The sequence below is a fragment of the Leuciscus leuciscus genome (assembly GCF_965113295.1).
Source record: "Leuciscus leuciscus genome assembly, chromosome: 6".
In the NCBI taxonomy this organism is placed as follows: domain Eukaryota; kingdom Metazoa; phylum Chordata; class Actinopteri; order Cypriniformes; family Leuciscidae; genus Leuciscus; species Leuciscus leuciscus.
The window spans coordinates 33,971,869-33,996,475 of NC_138730.1; the positions used below are offsets into that span (position 1 = coordinate 33,971,869).

The window sequence follows — 24,607 nt, forward strand, 5'->3', positions numbered from 1 at the left end:
TTTCCCACTCATTTTCTGCCTTTCACAGGTTGGCATGTTTGTGTGTGGAGGCCCTGTCAAGGTGCTGGAGGTGAACCCCCATGACCCCAAGGAATTTGTTTGCGGAGATACGCAGGGTCAGCTGTACTTCCTGTCCTGGAAAGGTTGATATCCTCATAGTCTGTACGTTTGTAATCTTTAATCAGTTGTAATGTTGCATTCTGCTCATTTTCATTTACTTCACATGCATGGAGCATTTTGCACTAATGATACTATTGCCTTAAACTAAGCCATGATATGAAGAATATTTGCTTTGTTTTTATTATATGAAAATGACAACCACTTGATTTAATATTTAGTTATATTCAGTAAATGTATTTTTTATTTTTATTTTTTTAAGGATTGTACATCCTTTCTGTATGAAAAGCTTTTTGGGTGAATAAACTATCTGCAAGATCACATGGGAAAAAGCAGATGTCCACTGAATGTGCTGTGATGGTGTTCCCCATTGTCAAAAATCCATTGGCCCGGATAGAGATTTACTTTTACTTTATCCCCTTCTTCTAGCAGCAGAGAGACTCCATTTGAAGTACTGATAAAACCATCTGCTTGGTGTCCATGTGTAGAAATGATATGCTGGTCATTTTTAAACAGGCCTGCGGTAACGGCTTTCAGTAAATTTCCGATCGCCTTTGAGAAAACCCTGAATGCGTACACTCCCCTCACAGGTGCTGTGAAGATTCCTGTATCGAACAAAGGTTCATTAGATACATTCAAATGAGAGCATTATAAAAGATTACAGGAAGATATTAACACTATATGAGTTTATTCACCTGTATTTGCATCATAGGCGTTTCCAGTGTTGAGGAAGATGTGTTTGTAAATCAGGGTGTGTAAATCATTAAAGGGTCCAACGCTTTGTGGTCCAAAAGAGGTCAACAGAGAGGCTGAGAAAGCCACTTTATGAGCTAAAACATAGATTTGTACATTAGATTACAAATTATTTCATTATATTTACACTACAGTTCAAGGTTTAGATTTTTTAAATGTTTTTTCTGCTCACCAAGGCTGTATTTATTTGATCAAAAATACAGTAAAAACAATAATATTGTCAAATATTTTTACAATTTAAAATAGTAAGTTTTCTGTTGTTCTGTGATGGCAAACCATGATAAGGTTTGGGATAAGTAATGTATGAAATAATAATAATAATAATACTTTTATTCAGCAAGGACGCATTCAATTGATCAAAAGAGACATTTATATTGTTACAAAAGATTTCTATGCTCGTTGCTGTTCTTTTTACCTTTCTATTCATCAAAGAATCCAGACAAAAATGTATCACGGTTTCCACAAAAATATTTAGCATGCAAAAATGTTTTTTATCATTAATAAAAATAAGAACCATTATTAATATTTGAGCACCAATACTAGTTGATAATCGAGCACAAAATCAGCATATTAGAATGATTTCTGAAGGATCATGTGACACTAGTAAGTAATGATGCTGAAGTAATGTAATGATGCTGAAAATTCAGCTTTGATATCACAGAAATATATTACATTTTAAATTCTATTTAAAGCGAAAACAATTTAAAATGTAATAATATTTCACAATATTACTGTTTTTACTGTATTTTACATCAAATAAATACAGCCGTGGCGAGCTTAAAGGGTTAGTTCACCCAAAAATGAAAATTCTGTCAGTAATTACTCACCCTCATGTTGTTCCAACCCCGTAAGACCTTCGTTCGTCTTCGGGACTGTTTTAGGGTGTGTACTTTACTCTTAACACCTTTTACCTATTTATTTATTATTCTCAGGTAAGGTAAAGAAAGTCAAATCTGACCTAAACCGTAAGCATTCAAAATGTACTTACAATTTGGTCAGAAGACTCCTCTGTGGTATGTTCTCATTAAAAGTCTTCCAGCATCATAAATCTAAGTCTCAGTAGGCAGATTTTGTAATCAGTTAAATTTCTTTTAATTGGTTACTTTTCTTTTTATAATAAACAAAAATATAAAAGGCGAATACAACTTAATCGTTTAAGTATAAAATACAATAGTCATGTTTTGAAACAAAGGTGTAGTTAGCTCTGGGCTTCTTCTCTTCTGCTTGGGGTTTCTTGTCCCCAGCTCTGGGCTTCTAGGCGTCGGGGGCTCTGGCGTATCAGTATCCCAAGAGGCAGTCAGTTCATCAGTCTTTTATACTCCTTGTTTACAACAAGCGTTAGGTTGACACTCCTCCAAAGTTTCCCAGATCCTTCTCCAGGCAGGTGCAAGCGGTCCACCTCTTCATGTCCTTGAACTCCAGTAAACTCAACTACAATGGCTGAGTTCATTTAAAGTTGTAGGAGTCCTCTAGCGCACACACATAATCGCACTTTTCTGCTCCTCTCAACATGGGTTAGCACAGTCACATATACACACATATAACCATTTACTGTACATCTATGCCAAAACAATATAAGCCATCTTTTACAAACAAATTAAATAACAACATTGAATGCAACGCATTATATCCAATACATTGGCTAAATATGTGTAACAAAAAGGCATCTATAATAAATAAGGAGGCAGGTAATTGCATTTTCTTGATATTATACAACAGGACACAAATTAAGATATTTTTGATGAAATCTGAGAGCTGATAACTTCTCCATAGGCTGCTAGGTGACCGAAACTTGCTGGCCCAGAAAAGTTATTAAAGAGATCGTTAATATAGTCCAAGTGACTACAGTGGCTCAATCTTAAGTTTATCAAGCGACGAGAATACTTTTTGTGCGCAAAAACAAACAACAACAACTTTATTCCACAATTCATTTCCTTCTCTCTGGGCCTCTAGTTTTTTCACGTAGTGTTTTTGCGCTGCGCGTCTGTTATACGTCATCACGCATCACACACATGACCAGCGTCGGCCAATAGTGAGCCTACGTGGTGACGTATAACACAGACGCGCTGAGCTAAAACACTACGTGAACCAACTGGCCCAGAGAGAAGGAAATGAATTGTGGAATAAAGTCGTTGTTTTTGTTTGTTTTTGCGCACAAAAACTATTCTCGTCGCTTTATATACTTAAGATTGAGCCACTGTAGTCACTTGGACTATATTAACGATCTCTTTAATAACTTTTCTGGGCCAGCAAGTTTCGGTCACCTAGCAGCCTACGGAGAAGTTATCAGCTCTCAGATTTCATCAAAAATATCTTAATTTGTGTTCCGAAGATGAACGAAGGTCTTACGCGGTTGGAACAACATGAGGGTGAGTAATTACTGACAGAATTTTCATTTTTGGGTGAACTAACCCTTTAAGAGACTTTTTTCAAAAACATTAAAAAATCTTAATATTTCCAAACTTTTGACGCTTTTTGATGGAAACTAGTTTTATATTTGTCAATGTTCTTCACATTTGTAAGCAGTGTCACATTACCTGTGTTTTCTGTTCTTAGTCGCTCCATTTCCTTCTCCATAGATTCCAGCCTTGTTTCCATGATCTTCATCTTTCCCAGTTCTTCAGTGATATTTATTTTTGTTAAAAATAAATCATCTGCTGGTATAGCCCACACATTAAGCATTAAAACTGTTATAAACATCAACATGATTTATTCTGTCTGTTACTAGTGATGTTCTAACTGAGAACATTCACTCCTCTTAAAGACCACAACTTGCGTAATTGTTTAAACAGACCAAGGGACTTTGGACTGCATTTTGAAGCAATAATTGGTGTATAGTTGGGGGCACATAAAGTGGTCATTTCGTGCAAATAAATCTAAAAGCACCAAATTTGGCACTGATGTAGCTCAGGTCATACTGAAATGATTTAGCAAGGGCGCCAGAGCCAGCGACCCTCGGGGCCAAGATGGCGGCCAAATCCAATATGGCCGCTGCCCGAAAAGGGTTCCTACTATAACTTTTGAACCACATGAGCTACAAATACAAAGTTGATGTCTTTTTCAGCTTAATTGATCATGGGAAACACATAGGAATGTTTATATTTATGACCCAGTATATCTGGACCCCTTAATCCTCCAATTCCAATATGGCTGCTGTCCAAAAAAGCAGTTTTGACTGTAGTATGGGGCCTTACACCCCATTGTTTGCGCCAATTTATCTACAAGCACCAAATTTGGCACGGATGCAGCTGACGCATACTGAAATGATTTAGCCTGGGCGCCCGAGCCAGTGATCCCTGAGACCAAGATGACTGCCAAATCCAATATGGCCGCCACCTGAAAAGGTATTCGGCTGCATATTTTGAACCAGGTGAGATACAAATATAAAGTTGATATATATTTCACCTTTTCTGGCTATGGGAAGCACACACAAAAAAAAAATATTTATGATTGGGTATATGTGGACCCTCAAAGTCCCCAAATCCAATCTGGCTACTGTCCAAAAAAGGATTTTGACTACAACTTTTTAACCAAATAAGTTACAGATGAAAACTTAATGTCTATTTAATTTTTTTACCATGACAAACACACAGGAATGCTTACATTTGTGATTGCCTATGTTTAGACCCCACATTTGCATTTACAGGAAAGCAACTACCTGATAATTCATACTTTCCAAATATTCCCACCAATTTTTTAATTGAGAATGTAGGGAAGGCATATATGAGGGAGAGTCAGAATTCCAGCTTAGATTTAGGCAATATAGAGCAAATATTGAGAATACTAGTTGACTGTATGGACTGTGGTGGAGCAGCTGTTTAGTGCTACTCCATGCTTGTGAGCAAGATGGACAACAATGGTGAAAGATGAAGATGACCAACAACAGTGTTTAGCCAACTACTTCCTTTCCTACCAACTTCCTTCCTCGTGTAAGTAACCAGGTGTACTTTTTACTACAAGTGTTTTGTTCTTAATATGACTACAATTGCAAAATAGAAAAAATATCCTGCTTTATTTTATTATTTTATTTTGCAAGGGTTGCACGGCGCTCTAGCTAAATCATTTCAGTATGACCTGAGTTACATCTTTGCCAAATTTGGCGCTTTTAGATGAATTTGCGCGAAAATGTAGCCTGGAAATCCAGACCTAAATCTAAAAGAATAATTAACTCGCTGAGCTTGTGCTCTCGCGAGAACTCTGGATTACCAAGGTAGAGAAAATGTGCTTAAGGCCCCCAACTAGTATGCCATGGAATTTCCAGAGTGACAAACACACTGTGATAATGCTGGATTATATTTCCCCATATCAATACAAAATGGCAACTTAAAAGCTTGTAAAGGTGGTAGTAAGTAACCACATTGTTTTGTTTGACCATGTTTTACCCTTTCATGCATTAAATATACTAACCACAGTCAGATTTTTTTTTTATAATTGTTTTTATTGCATGAAAAACAAGATTTGAACTTTTTTTTTTACATATATTTTAGATTTTCAGATGTCCACTTGAGTGGACAGTATGCATTTATGTTTTTAACTGAAGAGAAACTGTATTAAAGGTGCTCTAAGCGATGATGGGTGACGTCACTTCTTGTTGACGTTCAAAGTATTGTCAAACAAAACGTCTCCGGTTACTTTCGTAACCTCGGTTCCCTGAAAGGCAAGGAACGAGACATTACGGATGTCGTATATGGGAACTCCTCTCATCCTTCACTTCCGCTGAAATCTTATAGGCTAACGCCAGCAGAGCTGGCCAATTGACGCAAATATGCAAATACTGAAACACCGTTGCAGTTATAATGCAAGTGCAGCGCCAATTCCCTTCAGAATCGAACAACGCTAAATAATAGCGAACACGGCGGCGAGCGTAATGTCTCGTTCCTTGCCTTTCAGGGAACCGAGGTTACGAAAGTAACCGGAGACGTTCCCTATCAAGGCTACGGAACTCGACATTACGGATGTCGTATATGGGAACTGTATAGAATCCCGCCGTGGCAGCAACTATTGAACAGACCCAATACAAACCTCGCCCCCAGAGTGCAAGCGCCTGATAGGCCGAGATTGACAAATAGCGAACCTCTAACCTCTGATAGGTCCAAAGGGACCAATCACAAGCTTACCAACACTATATGGAATTTGCATATCCCGAGCAGTATATCTGGGGGAAGGTTGCACTGTAGACCAACAGGGCAACAACAACAGAGAAAGCCAACGCATAGCGGTGACAATAGTACAACACACAAATAGCACACAGAACAACTCATGAGCAAAGCGCAGAGCAGCTCTCTTAATGCTGTGTAAGCGATCAACTCACCGAAAGCACTCGAGACGCTACAGAGGGTAAATCCAACTTGTAAAATCTGGCGAACGTGTTCTGAGAAGACCAGCCAGCCGCAAGACATAAATCCTGAATAGACATACCCTTAGTCCAAGCCCACGAGGAGGCAATCGCCCTAGTCGAATGGGCCTTGATGTTCAGGGGACATTCCTGTCCCAGGCAATCATAAGCCAAAACAATAGCGTCCACGATCCAGTGAGCAAGCCTCTGTTTTGAGACCCCCCGTCCCTTGTTGCATCCACCAAAGCACACAAACAGCTGGTCCGATTGTCGAAACGCTGCCGAGCGAGAAATGTATTCTCGGAGCGCTCTGACTGGGCAAATAGCACTCTGAGCATCCGAACCCTGAGAGGTTGATGGCTCAGCGGCCAGGGCAGGCAGAGAAACAATCTGCGCTCTGAACGGGGTATTGAGCGACTTAGGAACGTAACCCGGCCTCGGTCTGAGAGTAACATTACAGTTTCCCGGTCCAAAGCGAATACAATCTTCACCTACAGAGAAAGCCTGTAAATCCCCAACCCGCTTCGCCGAGGCGAGAGCGAGAAGCAGAGCCGTTTTAATCGATAGATCCTTAATGGCAATCGAGGCCAGGGGCTCGAAAGGCGGTCGTGACAAAGCCTCCAAGACCAAAGCTAAATCCCACGGCGGCACAGAAGGCGGCCGTGCAGGGCACAATCTCCTAGCTCCCTTGAGGAACCGTGTCACCGACGCATGTCTACCGATAGACTGTCCGTCAACAGGGGGGTGAAACGCGGCAATAGCGGCCACATAAACCTTCAGAGTGGATGGCAGGCTCCCTTCATCCATCCTATACTGAAGGAAGCGTAGAATATCCGACACAGAACAGTCCGCTGGGTCTATGCCGACATCCTGACACCATTTAGAGAAAACACCCCACTTCAGAGCATACAGGCGCCTGGTGGACGGAGCTCGCGCCTCCGCGATGGTATTCAAAACCCGCGAGTGCAGCGCGTCCCGCCCGCTCAGCGACCCTGTAGCGGCCACACATGGAGGCTCCACAGCGCGGGGCTGGGATGCCAGATCGTTCCGCTCGCCTGAGACAGAAGGTCCTTCCTGAGCGGAATCTCCCATGGCTGCCCTGCTAGTAACTCTACCAGATCCGCGAACCAGGGCTGATTCGGCCAGTTCGGGGCTACCAGAGTCACCGCCGCCTTCTCCTCCCTGATTTTGCACAACACCATGGGCAAAATTTTCACCGGAGGAAAAGCATAGAGACAGACTCTCGGCCATCGCGCAGTCAGCGCGTCCACCTCCCGGGGGGAACGGGACAGCGAGAAGAACATCTGACAGTGCGCGTTCTCGCTCGTTGCAAAGAGGTCGACCTCCGCCCTGCCGAAACGATTCCATATCAGCTGAACCGTCCCGGGGTGAAGCCTCCACTCCCCCTGGGGAATCCCGCTTCTCGAGAGCATATCCGCCCCGCGATTTAGAACACCGGGGATGTGCGCCGCTCTCACCGAGAGGAAAAACCGGTCCGCCCATAGCAGAAGGGATTCCGCCTGCCTGAATAGGGCTTTGGAATGTACACCGCCTTGCCGATTTATGTACGAGACCACGGAAGTGTTGTCTGTCCGAATCAACACATGCCGCTGCTCCAGCTGAGACCGGAAGGTTTTTAGAGCTAGAGAGACCGCTTCTAGTTCCAAGCGATTTATGTGCCACTCCATCTGCTTCTCTGACCACCGACCCGAGGCGGGCTTGCCCAAGCAGACCGCTCCCCATCCGGTGGATGAAGCGTCCGTCAGGACCTCCACTCGCCGCGTCACTAAGCCCATAGGGACACCTGAGCTGAAGAGATCTGGGTTCCTCCACGGGGCCAGGGCGCGGGCGCATCCGCTGGTGACCATAACGCGCCTGTGGCCAGAATACCACGCACTCGGGGGAACGCGCGCTTTCAGCCAGAGTTGAAGCGGTCTCATATGCAGCAGCCCCAGATGACACACCGAGGAAGCCGCTGCCATCCGTCCCAGTAGCCTCTGAAACTCTTTTAGCGGGACGAGCCTGCCAGGTCTGAAGAGACTGAGAGAAGAACTCAGAGCCTCCGCTCGCTCGGGGGAGAGGCGCGCTCTCATTCTCACCGAATCCAAGCACACTCCCAGGAATGTTATCGTCCGGCTCGGTGTGAGCACACTTTTCTGGACGTTCACCCTCAACCCGAGCATCTCCAAGTGTCGAAGGAGGGTATTCACGTGGCTGACCAGCGTTTCTCTCGACTGAGCGAGAACTAGCCAGTCGTCCAGATAGTTCAAGACGCGCATTCCGCTCGATCTGAGGGGTGAGAGTGCCGCGTCTACACATTTTGAAAACGTTCGGGGGGCTAGGGCCAGTCCAAACGGAAGCACCGTATATTGGTACGCCGAATCCTCGAACGCAAACCTCAGGAATCGTCTGTGACGCTTCACTATCTGAAAGTGAAAGTAAGCGTCCTTTAAATCCACTGAAGCGAACCAGTCCCCGGGGCGAATTTGCGCCAGGATTTGCTTCAGTGTTGTCATCCTGAAGGCGCGCTTGTGAAGCGCTCTGTTGACAGGTCTCAGATCCAGAATGGGGCGGAGACCCCCTCCCTTCTTCGGCACAACGAAGTAGCGGCTGTAGAACCCGCTGTCCCGCTCGCTCGGGGGAACTGGTTCTATAGCCTTCTTCTCGAGCAAGCTGCACACTTCCTGCCTCAGCACATGAGCGTTTTGGGGCAAAGTTAATGACTGAATTACGCCGCGAAAGCGGGGTGGTCTGCGTTTGAACTGAAGTGTGTACCCGCGCCGAATTATATTCAACACCCACGGCGAAATGCCCGGAATAGCTTCCCACGCTGCCTGGAAACGACTGAGCGTGGGCTGATCTAAACCTGCGGTCATCGCCGCTGCGGTCATGGCCGCTATGTGAGTGCTGGGGGTAGTTATTGACCGTGACTCTGCGCTGCTCGAGGGCAGGGCGGGTAACACAGTGTGTGGTGCAAGAGGAGAAAAAAGCTCTGTTTGTGAAGTAGTGATTTGCTTTATTTGAACAACATTCACAACATTTGCATACACAGAACAACTGCACGCGTCGCTCGCAGAACTCTGAGGGACTAAGTGCACTAGAGCGCGCCGCTTGAACGCGGGGCCGGCCTGACGCTCTTTCCTCCTCTTGCCCGAGCGGTCAGGACGACTGGTTGGGCCTGGCAGGGGACGCGGTGGGCTTTCTGCGCGGGCTCCTCTGCGTCCTCCTGTTACCTGCCCCTTGCCACTGACCGCTGCGGCCCTTACGGGCATCCTGTCCCGGGCGGGGTGCTGCCTGTCTTCTGGCCGCAGCCTGGGGTTGGCGGCCTGAGGCTGAGGACGAACGAGAGCGCGGCTGCGGCGGCGGCGGCGGCGGCGCCCTTCGCGGAATGACGTGGCTCATAGCCTTGGCCTTTTTCTGCGTCTCGGAGTAACGCTCGGTTACTTTCTCCATGGCGTCTCCGAACAGGCCTGCAGGGGAAATGGGCGCATTCAGGAGCGTCTTCCTGTCGGCTTCCTGCACGTCTGACAGGGTGAGCCACAGATGCCTGTGGAGGACCACGAGGAAGCCCATAGAACGGCCGATCGCCTGGGCCGAGCGCTTCGTGGCCAGGAGCGCGAGGTCCGTGGCCGAACGGAGATCTCGGATGGCGTCAGCGTCAAGAGAGGCGGCGCCATCCAGAGACTTCAGCTGCTTTGCCTGGAGCACTTGGAGAAGGGCCATAGCATGCAGCGCGGATACTGCCTCCCCCGCGGCACCGAAGGCTTTGTTGGCCTGGTGGGCCGTAAATCTGCAGGCTCGGGACGGCAGGCTGCGGTCCGAGCCCAGGGCGGGAGCCGACGGGCAGAGATGAGCGGCGACGGTCTCCTCGACGGGGGGGATGGTGAGGTAGCCGTGGTCCCCCGCCTCGTCCACGGGGGCAAACATAGCCTGGGTGGAAGTGAGGGTGCGCGCCGATTGCGGGGCCGCCCACGACTTCACCACGTGCTCATGCACGTCGGGAAAAAACGGTGTTCCCCTTTTCGAAGCGGCCTGACGGCGGCTCGATTGTAGGAACCACGTATCCAATTTGCTCTTTGATGGTTCATCAGGAGCTTTCCAGTCGAGGTCCAGCTCCTCGACGGCCTTAGAGAGGACGCGGAAGAGCTCGTCCTGCAGGTCCGCAGGGGTGTCCTGCTCCGCGGCCGCCAGCGGTGCGGCCTGCTCTGCACCCCAGTCGTTCTCGGAAGCCGACAGCGACATGGAGTCGTCCCCCTCACTCACCCCGAAGGAAACGAAGTCAGCGACGTCGCGAGGGGGATGAAAGGTGGGGTCGGGGAAGCTCACCGGGGAGCGAACCTCGACTCTGCGGTTGGGGGGGGCTACCAGCGGCTCAGAGGCGGCGGTAGGCCCAATCCCCGCTGCTGCGCGAGCTTCCTCCCTCCTGGCTCTGAGGGCTCGAAGGGATAAATCCGCGCAGTGGTCGCAGGACCCTCCGTCCCCGAGGGCTGACTCAGCATGGGCCAGCCCCAAGCACGCGATGCAGAACAGGTGCGTGTCGGTGGGGGCGATGGGGCCCGAGCATAAGTTGCAAGTAGTTGCCATCGGATGCAGGAGACAGTGCGAGTATCTCCGACGCAACTTCAACGACGGCGAATAATCCAAGTTTGTAGTATCAGCTTTCTAGCACACGATTTAAGCGTGAAGAGAGAGATTCTGAAGGGAATTGGCGCTGCACTTGCATTATAACTGCAACGGTGTTTCAGTATTTGCATATTTGCGTCAATTGGCCAGCTCTGCTGGCGTTAGCCTATAAGATTTCAGCGGAAGTGAAGGATGAGAGGAGTTCCCATATACGACATCCGTAATGTCGAGTTCCGTAGCCTTGATAGGGAACGGAGGCTAGCTCGACCCTCCCTCCTCCTCATCCCGTCCCCTCCCCCTCCCCCTCCCTTCCGTGCTTTTCCGATGTAAATTCGGGACTTCGCACGTTCCTTCTCCTTTTTCCCTCTTCTTTGCTATTTGTTCATCGGAACGCCATCTCTTTGGTCGTGTGTCGGCCATATCAAAATTCAAGAGAATATAATTCTAACGTTAGTCGTTGTCGTTGTTAGGACATATCTCCTCTAGCTCACTTCCCTCTTCATGCTTCACTCTCCTCCACTCCCCACACCCCCCTTAATGTGCACGTGCACTTTTTCATCATATTTCACCTTTGTTGCCATTGGCTTTTGGCTTGCTTAGTTGGGGACATTAAATTGAACATTTAATTTAATATTCAACAATAATATTGATCCGCCTGCATGTACACCATTATGAGAACTGAACTGAGCTGGACGATGACGATGATGGTTTTCTCCAGAGCGGCTTTATATATATATATAGCCATAAATTAACTAAATAAATAACTTTTTTACAACAAAAATGAAACATCACTGAACTAACTTAAGCTGGACTGTGACGCTTTTTTCTTCTGGAAACAAACTTTGTCGCATTATTTTCCTGTTATCTCTGTAAAGCTGCTTTGAAACTATCTGTATTGTAAAAAGTGCTATATAAATGCTGTTCCACGAATAAATGTATACAGGTTTGGAACAACTTGAGGGTGAGTAAATGATGACAGCATTTTCATTTTTGGATGAACTATCCATTTAAGCTTTATGCTCAAAGAAACAAACTGCAGTGTGGTCAGTCAGTCAGTTTCTTAAATAATACTAAAAATAACATTTTACAGTAGTACCAGAGCCATATTAGACATTCTCTGATAGTACCTTCATTCATGTCATATATTACCTGTGTTTTCTGTTCTTAGTCGCTCCATTTCCTTCTCCATGTGTTTCATCCTTGCTCCCATCTTTCCCAGTTTTTCAAGGATATTTATGTTTGGTGAAAATAAATCATCTGCTGGTATAGCCCACACATTGACCATTAAAACTGTTATAATATTTAATTATATATAAAGTTAATTTTACCTATTGGGTCACCAAAATCTATTTTTAAAAGCTTTTTGTATCAATTGAAATGTCTCCTTTAATAAAGTTTAAAAATAATGACATACATATTATCTTTATATTAGAAATGATCTTGTTTTTTTCAGTTAACACCACCTATTTTGTCATGTCCCTCATGGCCTTGAAAGTGCACTTGGGATATGAATAATAAAATTTGAGAAAAGTCCATACATTTTGCCATTCCCATGAATATCTATCTGTGCTTTTTTGCTGGTAATGTTTTTTTTTCAAGTAAATTCATGATTATTCATTTAAACATTATTTAGTTCCGTCCCTCAGTAATCCCTCAACCCCGTTACACAAATCATTCTCCCCCTTAAAACTAATGAACAGATCCTTATGTGACATCAATAACAGGAAGTAACATCATCGAAGTCTTCTGAACAACATTGTGTGTAGACACAGGCAAGTTACCACCTTCTTTTATAACTCTAACTTATTTAGAATTGTGATATTGTGGTTGTCAAGCTCAACGACTCAACCCTGTTACATCAAATAAAGATAGAATTCTATTACTTGTGAAAATGATCTTTGTTATTTCAACAATATACATGATTTCTTAATACCATGCATGCCATGTGCTCTCCTGTTATTCACTACATGTAGAGCAGTGGCCATTTTCGAGCAAAAAATCACAACCCCGTCACACTCAACCCCGTCACACTCAACCCCGTTACTTTTTTGCCACGAAGCGCGCGCATGTGCAAAAAAAATTTATTTAGTCAGTTTATAATGTTCTAATGTATACTAAGTTATGGTTGTTTTTCCTGCAGTCGGGTTAATAAAACTAAGTTGCAATTGCAATTTATATCTGTTGTTTTTCTTGGTTACATAATGAAATACAGTGCTTATAGAAAATCTTACAGTGAAATTGAGTAAAAAACAACTATGTACATGTTAAGCTGTATTTGTCTCTTCAACCCCGTTACCAACTTCAACCCTGTTACCCTAGTCTCAACCCCGTCACACCTACATTTTCATTAATTATTTTTTTAAGTGTATGAATAAGTAATTTAATGTTTGTTGAACTTAGTCTGAAATGTTCAGAGCAATCATAAGAATACTGAATTTAGTTCAAATTTTGAAGTTAAGCCACATCTTTGATAAAAAATGATGAGGTTGCTGTCACAAAAAGTGCCCATTTCAGGCTTTAGTATAGCATAACGTGTAAAATGATATGTAAAATTTACATTTACAATTACTGAATTAGTGTGAGGGACATCTGATTAATATGAAATGTTGATTTCATTACAAATATATTTTATAATCATATTCAGAGAGCTCCCATAGTGTCCATAACGGGGTTGAAGACTAATAGTGGCCATCAAAATAATTACAAATAATAATAGGGATTTGATGTCTGAGGTGGGAAAATATGTTTTTCTGGAAGTTAAATATGTAATTAATGTTGTGGGGTGTTCAGAAAAGTAAGTAAAAAATCCAAATCGTACCGGTTTCGTGGAATGACTCATTTATTGTTCTGTCTGTTAGACCAGTGTATCAACTGAATAACATTCTCTTAAAGACCACAACTTGCGTAACTGTTTAAACAGACTTTGGACTGCAAAAAATACATTTTGAAGCAATAATTGGTGTATGTCATGGAATTTGGGTGACAGCTGACAAAACACTGTGATAATGCTGGATTATATTTTCCCAAATCAAAACAAAATGGCAATTTAAAAACTATATATCTATATGACAACTTAAAACTATAGTTTTTATATTATGTTGACTTTTTGGTGTTTCGTGAATTGATGAGTTTCGTTTATAATGTTCTAAGACAATGTCCAGTGGTAGGTTCCATTGACAAAAGAGTAAAAAAAAAAAAAAATCCACCACATTACCAGCAGCAGACTTAGCAGTGACCAACAGTGGAGGAAGCCTGTCGGAGGATGATCAGAAATTTCTTTTAATTGTATTATTAATTTGTGTTTACGCCACTCAAATACCGCGTAGCCAAGCTCAAGTGGAAATACAACTCTTACTGGAACCGTAACGTTCGGCCCTACGGTGGTGGAAAAGAGGCAGCAGAACCACTGCGTCTCCGAGCATCACAGTGTTTAGTTCCTCAGATGAGTAAATGATTCAAGCAGGCTATAGGCCTAAATACAGTCGTTGATGGGTTAAATGACTAATCATTTTAAACGAATCTGTTAATTTAAAGGATTCGACTCAATAATTTGCCGCCACCTACTGGCGGGTGTAGGCCTACTTTCATAGTGATTTATAGCCTATTTAATTTTTCCAATAATTGAATATTTCTACATAAATTTTTTTATTTAAAACATTCATCTTAATAATGTATGCAGTGATATAATGTTTTTATATAATATAATTTAATATAATATATACATTTTAATAGGCTATATCGTGTGCATTCAGTGGGCAGTCCTTAAAGGGTTAGTTCACCCAAAAATGAAAATTCTGTCAGTAATTACTCACCCTCATGTTGTTCCAACCCCGTAAGACCTTCGTTCATCTTTGGAACACAAATTAAGATATTTTTGATGAAATCTGAGAGCTGGCTCACTCCTCCATAGGCTTCTATAGACGTTATAACTTGCTGGCCCAGAAAATGCATTAAAGACATCGTTAATATAGTCCAAGTGACTACAGTGGCTCAATCTTAAGGTTATAAAGCGACGAGAATACTTTTTGTGCGCAAAAAACAAACAAAAATAAAGATTTTATTCCACTATTCATTTCCTTCTCTCTGGGCCTCGAGTTTCCACGCATCACCACATGACCAGCGTCGGCCAATAGTGAGCCTACGAGGTGACGTGCAACACAGACGCGCTGCGCTTAAACACTACGTGAAAAAACTCGAGGCCCAGAGAAAAGGAAATGAATAGTGGAATAAAGTCGTTATTTTTGTTTGTTTTTGCGCACAAAAAGTATTCTCGTCGCTTTATAAACTTAAGATTGAGCCACTGTAGTCACTTGGACTATATTAACGATGTCTTTAATGCATTTTCTGGGCCAGCAAGTTATAACGTCTATAGAAGCCTATGGAGGAGTGAGCCAGCTGTCAGATTTCATTAAAAAATATCTTAATTTGTGTTCCGAAGATGAACGAAGGTCTTACGGGGTTGGAACAATATGAGGGTGAGAAATTACTGACAGAATTTTCATTTTTGGGTGAACTAACCCTTTAAAGGTGTTGACCTTACACACAGCCTAGAAGTGACCACTGAAACAAAAGCATCTAAAGACTATACAGGAAACAACCCCTGACTATGAGCTAATAGTAGCCTACCCCCAAATGGCTTAAGCAGCACCTGCATGTCACAGGAACTAGAGACATGTGAACATTCATATATATATTTGACTCTCAGTAGGAAGATCAAAGACTGACAAAAACCCCACACTGGAAACTCTTTAATCTAATCAGTAAAGTTCACCTTAGTTTTTCATGTGATGTTATGTCAGGATGTAGCCTAGGATCAGCAGATCGTAAACATATTTTTAAATTTGTAATCCCACATCTTTCATATCAACATCTTGCTTAATTGTTTAAACTGTCCAATTGACTTTGGATTACAAGAACTACATTTTGAGGCAATATTTATTTTGGCATTCACTGTAAAATGAAAAGGTGAGTGTGCGAAAGGAACCGTTACACTATTTTGTGCCCTTTCCCCCCATTATTTTTCATAATCCTTCTTTTCCATATTGTTCTGCTATAATTTCTATTGGATAATGCTTTCATTCTATTTCTAATCATTCTAATACATTCTAATAATCTAGTCTCTTTATTCGTGTTGTATTTAGATCAATGACTCCAAAGCATAATCTAGGTCCTTTTAACATTGTAAGAAATTTGCATTGATGCTAAAATTTAATATACAAATCAAGAAATGTTTTAAAGAGTTCAAGGTTATTTTCAATACATAGTGAAAATTAAACATATTGTACTTTTACCATATAGGCCTATTTTAATTCCTAAATGTGTATTTGCCTCACAGGTGCTGAAAACATTCCTATATCAGACAATTTTTTTTTTATTAATAACCCAAATTAAAAGGTAAGGATTTTGATTCGTGTGCACTGTGGAAACCTTAAACTGGAAGGCAATAATATGGCACTGCACATTATTTTGTGATTAAAGCCTTCTAATAAAGAAATGCTTGTGAGTGAACCTTATGTTTTGATCACAGGGAAAAGCAGATGTCCATTAAAAGTGCTGTGATGGTGTTCAATTGTCAAAAATCCAATACATATATTTCACCCACCTTTTCCAACAGCAGCTAAACTCCATTTGAAAAGCCAATAAAACCATCTTGTTGTGCAAATGTAGAAATTTCATGTTGGCCATTCCTAAACAGGCCTGTGGAAATCGTTGAGAGAAAAGCCTGAATACACTCCCTTCATGGGTACTGTAAAGATTCCTGTATCAGACTCCAATCCATTTAATTTTAAAGGTTTGTAAAATAGTCACATTCACAGTATATGAAGTGATTTACTGTACCTGTATTTGCATCATAAGCATCTCCAGTATTGAGGAAGATGTGTTTGTAAATCAGGGTGTGTAATTTTTTTAAAATTGGACTCACTTTGAAGATTTACCCATTTATATATTGTGCTTTATTTATTTATTTAAGCATTATTTTGCCCAATCCTTCTTTTCCATATTGTTCTGCTCTTGCATTAATGGTTAGAGAGTCAGACTTGTATCCCGAAGTTTGCAGATTTTATTGTCAATACCTGTTGTTCCCTGGCCGCCGCAATAAATGGCTGTGTGTTCACTACTCACTGCTCCGAATGTGTGCGCACTAACTTGGATGGGTTAAATGTAGAGGAGAAATTTTGAGTATGGGTTACTTGTCCTGCACATCACATCACGTCACTTCACTTGAGAGAATAGAAGACTCCAGAAAACAGTTAAAGAGCATTAGATTATGAAATAACGTGACACTCAAAGTTTACTATTTTGATCAGATTCTTTTATGGATTACATTTGACACATTTTTACAATACTTACTTTATAGGAGCCGAATGCCGATACATTTGAAGTACAAGTTAGTATCAAATTTACAGAAAATTGTATCAAATTCATTCACTCTTAGTCTTACAGACAGAAATAAATAATGTGAATGGAACATCTTGTATGATTACAGTCTTGATGTCCAAAGATGTTCTAGGTTCCGATCACATGGGGAAAAGCAGATGTCCACTAAAGGTGCTGTGATGGTGTTCATTGTCAAAAATCCAATATCCAGGATAGAGATTTACATATATTTTATCCCCCTTTTCCAGCAGCAGAGAAACTCCATTTGAAGAGCCGATGAAACCATCGCTTTGACGTGCATAAGTAGAAATTTCATGCTGGCCATTGTTAAACAAGCCTGCGACAACCGCTTTATCTGAACTTCCATGGGCCTTAGAGAAAAGCCTGAATACATACACTCCCTTCATGGGTGCTGTAAAGATTCCTGTATCAGACAAATATTTCATAAATCAATCAGGATTTTGAAAAAAATTCACATTTACAGTATATGAAGTGATTTACTGTACCTGTATTTGCATCATAAGCATCTCCAGTATTGAGGAAGATGTGTTTGTAAATCAGGGTGTGTAAACTGCTGTGCGGCCCATTAGAGGACGACAGAGAAACTGAGAAAGCCACTTTTGAAACTAAGACATAAAATATGTAAATTAGGTTGCATTATTAAAAAAGGACATTATTTAATTACATTCATTTACCTATACGATAAAGAAAGTATATAACTGAGATTCTTTATAAACTGCAATACCTTACGATTACAAAGCTTGAATGAAAAAAGATTAATATAAATCACTAAATTCAACATCGAGAAATAAATGTATTCAACATTTAAATATATGAATTTTTCTGGCTATAGTTCAGCATCCCTGCAATTATTTGCTAATGCTAAAACATTTATGAGTCTTGTCTAATATTTAATAAACAAAATTGTAATTTATTGTTATATTACCTTCGTTTTGCTTTAGTAGATCATCCATTTTGGTCTTTACATCATTTGTTGTTTCACGCAATGTGTCCAGTTCCTTACCTTGAGCTAAAATAATAATCATTGATCAACAAACATTAATTTATTTACATAAAACATTTCTGATCAATTGAAGCCTTGAACTTCTTGATAGGCTATTTTTAGCTTAAATATGTGAGATTTGTGAATGATGAAACTATCTTTTATTATCCCTACCCTTTATTACCTACCATTTTGTTTAATAAGTTATATAAACCCCCCTAATTGACTTTAATTAGAAGGGTTTTTGATGGAAACTTATGTTTGTCAATGTTCTTCACATTTGTAAGCAGTGTCACATTACCTGTGTTTTCTGTTCTTAGTCGCTCCATTTCCTTCTCCATAGATTCCAGTCTTGTTTCCATGATCTTCATCTTTCCCAGTTCTTCAAGGATATTTATGTTTGGTAAAAATATATCATCTGCTGGTATAGCCCACACATTAAGCATTACAACGGTTATAAAAATCAACATGATTTATTGTTCTGTCTGTTACTATGTTCTAAATGAATAACATTCACTTCTCTTAAAGACCACAACTTGCGTAATTGTTTAAACAGACCAAGGGACTTTGGACTGCATCTTGAAGCAATCATTGGTGTATATGCCATGGAATTTCCAGAGTGACAAACACACTGTGATAATGCTGGATTATATTTCCTCATATCAATACAAAATGGCAACTTAAAAGCTTGTAAAGGTGGTAGTAAGTAACCACTGTGTCATGACTTCGGTCTGATCCGCTGTGTTTTTGTCTTTTCCCTGCGTGCCTTGTTGTCTTTTGAGCACATGTGCTTGTTTTGACAGCTCGCCATGTGCTTTGCTGTCATTGTGGTGTCTTGTTGTCAATGAATCCCTCATTATCTCCCCTATTTTAGATCATTTTGTGTTCAGTCCTTTGTCAGACTGTTGTTGTGAGTAAGGCTTTTCCTGAGTTTGACTCTTTCTTGGCTTGCTGTGCTTCTCCAGACGCCAAGTGTGGTTTTGTTTTTACGTTTAGATTTTTGTCCTGTTTCCACTGTCTCCCTCTCATCCTGCCAGAGCTGGTTTCCTAGACTGCCTGCCCAGGTGTTATCTTCTGTTGGGACTTGGATGTACCACCCCAGGCCTTCTCTGTGTGCTTATCATCTTCAAGGAATTCAGTGTGACTTGGACACTGCGTCGGGTGACGCTATAATTGGTTTCTTTTGAGAAGTGCTCTCGTGGCCCAGAGGACATTTATTTTGGACTTCCTCTTTTCTTTTTGTGTTCCTGTTTTTTCCTGGGCTCTTTTGAGAGCAAAATAAACTATTCTGTTTACCAGCAACTGAATCCGTGTCTCTCCCTGACACACTGTACATTGCTTGTTTGATCATTTTTTACCCTTTCATGCATGAATTATGCTAACCACAGTCATTGGTTATATATTTTACACATATTTTAAATTTTCAGATGTCCACTTGAGTGGACAGTATACATTTGTTTTTAACTGAAGAGAAACTGTATTAAACAAAATACAGTAATAGCACAGTAATGCTGTGTGTATTTAACAAACCAATGAATAAAATAAAAAATCATATGAAAACTGTAAAATACAATAAATATAAAAGTTTCAATTTCAGACTTTTTGTTGAATCTACAAAAGCGGTCTTCATCTTTACCCACCTCCGTGTCTAACGACCTTCAGGAGTTAAAAGTATGTTATTGGCATATAAGTTCATGATAAACACTTCTAAACATTTTTTTTCTTGCCCATAAGGCATCCAACATCATGGTCCTGATATAAATTAAGAAGTTTTGTTACTGTCTCCACAACAAATAATGACAATCACCTCATGGTCTCTGCTGGTTTTTGAAAGCCCATTCCCATTAGCTCTTTATCTATAATCTCCATCAGGGTGTTTTCCCCTGGCATAGTTGCAGACACTTGTCACAATGAAAAACAAGCCATCCAAGGAATGCGGTTTCTGGTGAGTGGTATGATGGACACAGCCACCAGATGACAGAGAGTGTTTTACTCTAAATGGCTCAGAAGTGTGACAGCGACAGAAATCTCTGGTTAATGTGGGTTTGAAAGTAGATCAGTGTTTAAAGGGATAGTTCACTTTGAAATTAATTTTTGGTATGTTTTAGCTTACCTCAAGGGCATCCAAGATGTAGGTGTCTTTTTTTCCGCAGTAGTTTCAATTTTGATATTTTTAGGTCAAACCGTTCTTGTCTGTCAGTCATATAATGCAGGTCTTTGGGCACCACCTCAAAGAGCATGCACAGAGTCCAAATTAAAACAATTCCCCGTCATCCAAATTAAACAATTCCCCATCGTAAGTACACATTGATGGCCTAAGACACGAAACGAGCAGTTTGTGTGAGAAAACGAACAGTATTTATATCGTTGTTACCTCTTATACACAGCCATGTTCAAGTGATCTGATCTGACGCAGACTGGTGCATAGATATATACACTAGATGTCGCCTTGTCTACGGCAGTTCATTGGAACGAATGTCTTTAAGGCGAGAGCTACACATTAAAGAATACATGAAAAGAACATTTCAGTGATCACACTGGTAACTTCTATAACAAAGTAAAATCTCCAGAGAAGTCATTCAACTCATTTGATATTTAGAATGAAAAATATTGATTAATACCTTGATTATTATCACTTTACTAGCAAAATGTCTTTATTCATGAATAATGTGATTTATACTTAATATTAATGAATAATAAGCAAACAAACAACATCAAAGTAGTGTGTAAATTGCACTACATTTGAAGGATTTTTGTAAGCTATTTTAAAAGTTGTCTGAAGACAATTTTTGTCCTGCCAAGTGCATGTTGACAGCTTCAAGAAAATGAAATTTTCTACTTTATTTTTTGTATGTAAATAAAACACTGCATTTGAGCTATATTACATGGGCAATAACTTTACATGGTAAAAAGAAGGTGTCCACTGAAGGTGTTTCGTTTCCACATATCTGTGTAGATACGACAGTTCTGTAAGAGCTGAAGAAGTATCCGGTCCCCTTGTTCCAACAGAAGAGTGACAGAGTTGCACGCAGTGTCCTCTGTGTCTTGCCCGGGAGGGTTATCTGACGCTGCAACCACAAAATTGCCGTTCTTTAGCAGTCTCACACCGGTCGATATGGCATAAGGATTGAAGACCACAAAGTTGAAGAAATAAACTCCTTTTACTGGTGCAGTGAAGATTCCTGTTGATAATGGCAGAAACTTAGGTTCTTAAATAATAAATGACATGATAAAATTGTTAAAGCATTGTGTTAAGAATTTCTTTGTGCAATGTTGCGATAGCCTACCTGTATTGATGTCATAAGCATTTCCAATGTTAGAAAATGCATTTTCATACACAAGATTGGTTGCTTCTGCATAAGGGCCAATATATTTGACATCTGTTGAAGCTGACAGTGAGACTGAAAAGGCTACTTTCACCCTTTCTGCAAAAAAAGGATGTGAATAAAATGATCAAGCAAGCAAAAAGAAAAACCCTTCAGTATCTTTTCATTTAATCTTTGTAGTGCTATTTCTTGTTGAACTTAAAGGTACACTGTATGGTTAAAAAACAAAATTGCATGCATTTTGCGGAAGAACATTGTTTTGGTTGTGCTTCGGCTCTTTACTGGTTCTTTCTCATAACAAAAAAAAAAAGAGAGATATTATCCTATTGCTCATAAAACATTCACTATTAAGAGATAACCTATATATAGGTGCATATATGCAGTTTAGATAGAAAGGATCTCAAGATGACTAGCTGAAAACGTTACTGTAGTTATACCCATTAATATACACGGTACTTCCTTGAAGCTAATTTCCAGCACAGCACTATAGCCTACAGCAATAGCACTATACAAAAATTACTTTTCACAATAGATAAAGCTTTACAATGAACTCTGTTAGAGAGATAAATGGCTATTTATCTGTTAAATAAAATACCTTGCTCACCTGTTGAGTAATAAAAATGCCATCTACGCGTCACTTTTACATTTCAATTTCCTCTATACTCGCCATATTCGAATAGCCAGGTGTGTTTGACTTGAAGTGGCGCTGCGCAGACCCATCGGTGGATGACATCAAAATACCGCAAGAGCAATTCGAAAGCATACGGAGCCATCTGCTCTCGCGGTACTTTGATGTCATACACTAATCGATCTGCACAGCGCCTCAAGTCGAACACAACTATCGTTCATTCTTGTTTCATTACGAGCTCTGTCGGGTTCTCTTTTGCCAGCAGACGCTCCTCTGTTCGGCAGTTTTTAAAACGGGTGATTCCCAGGAGGTTCGAATAGTGATGGCCGCCTTCAAAACACTGCTTCATGACGCTCCGATCTGTGTCTGGCTTGAAACAGTGCATGCCATTTAGAAATTTTGTCCGACTTGAGACAGCGCCGACGCCACGCCACTGTAACATGGCATCAAAGTACCGCGGGAGCGATCCGAGAGCAGACGACTGACTCCGACAGCACAGCTTCTCCACAGCGGCTGCACAAATCTTATATTCTGATTGTTCCAATCTGACTTCTGACCTGTAATGCTGAATCATAATCATACACTGTTTGTTCGTTGGCCAGAGGAGAACTGCCCCCCCCCCCCCCCCCCTTTTCACCGTTTTTTTTTCACTTTTTTTTCACCTTTTTTCCTCCTTTTTTCCTCCTTTTTTTCTCCTTTGTTGCCATTGGCTTTTGGCTTGCTTAGTTGGGGACATTAAATTGAACATGTAATTTAATATTCAACAGTAATATTGATCCGCCTGCATGGACACCATTTTATATGAGAACTGAACTGAGACGATGACATCACGGTTTTCTCCAGAGCGGCTATAGCATAATTGAACTAAATAAATAACTTTTAATACAACAAAAATGAAACATCACTTAACTTACTTAAGCTGGACTGTGACGCTATTTTCTTCTATCTGTATTCTGTATTGTAAAAAGTGCTATATAAATAAATGTGACTTGACTTGATGACGACACAGCTGTTCCACAAAGAAATGTATACAGGTTTGGAACAACTTGAGGGTGAGTAAATGATGACAGCATTTTCATTTTTGGTTGAACTATCCATTTAAGCTTTATGCTCAAAGAAACAAACTGGTCTCTCCAGTGTGGTCAGTCAGTTTCTTAAATAATAATAATAATAATAACATTTTACAGTATAGTACCTTCATTCATGTCATATATTACCTGTGATATTACCTGTGTTTTCTGTTCTTAGTCGCTCCATTTCCTTCTCCATATATTTCATCCTTGCTCCCATCTTTCCCAGTTCTTCAAGGATGTTTATGTTTGGTGAAAATATATCATCTGCTGGTATAACCCACACATTGACCATTAAAACTGTTATAAAAATCAACATTATTTATTGTTCTGTCTGTTAGACCTTCTAGTGATGTATCAACTGAATAACATTCTCTTAAAGACCACAACTTGCGTAACTGTTTAAACAGACTTTGGACTGCAAAAAGTACATTTTGAAGCAATAATTGTCATGGAATTTACAGAGTGACAGCTAACAAAACACTGTGATAATGCTGGATTATATTTTCCAAAATCAATACAAATACAAAAAATATATAAATATGACAACTTAAAACTATAGTTTTTATATTATGTTGACTTTTTGGTGTTTCGTGAATTGATGTCTCATGTTAAGCCTATAATGTTCATAATTAAGACAATGTCCAGTGGTAGCTCCATTGACAAAAGAGTTAAAAAAAAATATCCACCACTCTAACCAGCAGCAGACTTAACAGTGACCAGCAGTGGAGGAAGCCTGTCGGAGGATGATCAGATATTTCTTTGAATTTTATTATTAATTTGTGTTTACGCCACTCAAATACCACGCAGCCAAACTCAAGTGGAAATAAAACTGGAACCGTATAACGTTCGGCCCTACGGTGGTGGAAAAGAGGCAGCAGAACCGCTGCGTCTCCGAGCATCACAGTGTTTTGTTCCTCAGATGAGTAAATGATTCAAGCAGGCTATAGGCCTAAATACAGTCGTTGATGAGTTAAATGACTAATCATTTTAAACAAATCTGTTGCTTTAAGGATTCAACTCAATAATTTGCCGCCACCTAGCTACTGGCAGGTTTAGGCTTACTTCTTACATTGTAATTTTTAGCCTATTTAATTTTTCCAGTAATTTTATATTTCTACAAAAAAAAATTATAGCCTATTTAAAACATTAATCTCTTAATATAATCTATGCAAAATCCATCTATGGATTCTGTTGATAGTGATTTCACTTGATTGTTGTAGCCATAAAGTGTATTTTATTCAGATTTAATTTATTCATTGAATTGAAGACAATACTATTCTATAATAGCCTACTATCTCTGGCTTTATTGCTCAGTGTTATTTCAGGGTTTTGATCTTCTCTCAACTGAGAGAGAGCACATCCTTTATTTTA

At 40.8% G+C, this 24,607-nt stretch overlaps 2 protein-coding genes and 1 long non-coding RNA gene across 8 annotated transcripts in view; 1 reads left to right on the forward strand and 2 right to left on the reverse strand.

The window, feature by feature from the left end:
• The window catches only part of tep1 (telomerase-associated protein 1), a 52,847-nt gene extending 31,542 nt beyond the window's left edge, over positions 1-21,305 (forward strand). For 5 of the 6 annotated variants that reach the window (XM_082173882.1, XM_082173886.1, XM_082173887.1 and 2 more), the window contains one exon: positions 29-465. In XM_082173882.1, the coding sequence (XP_082030008.1) occupies positions 29-148 (120 nt within the window). In that variant the 3' untranslated portion in view covers positions 149-465. Of the gene's footprint in view, positions 1-28; positions 466-21,165 lie in introns of those variants that run through there. The other variant, XM_082173885.1, reaches the window with a different exon arrangement.
• On the reverse strand, positions 327-3,711 carry LOC309501719 (cerebellin-2). The gene is made up of 3 exons (XM_082173907.1): positions 3,408-3,711; positions 813-947; positions 327-722 (listed from the first exon to the last, which is right to left on the reverse strand). The coding sequence occupies exons 1-3, from the start codon at positions 3,574-3,576 to the stop codon at positions 436-438; spliced, it is 591 nt and encodes a 196-aa protein (XP_082030033.1). The 5' UTR covers positions 3,577-3,711; the 3' UTR covers positions 327-435.
• On the reverse strand, positions 17,120-19,508 carry LOC309501721. Its single transcript, XR_014206985.1, has 4 exons — positions 18,511-19,508; positions 18,153-18,236; positions 17,713-17,832; positions 17,120-17,630 (listed from the first exon to the last, which is right to left on the reverse strand). It is a non-coding gene; the product is annotated as an uncharacterized lncRNA (long non-coding RNA).
• Positions 21,306-24,607: the final 3,302 nt, after the last annotated feature.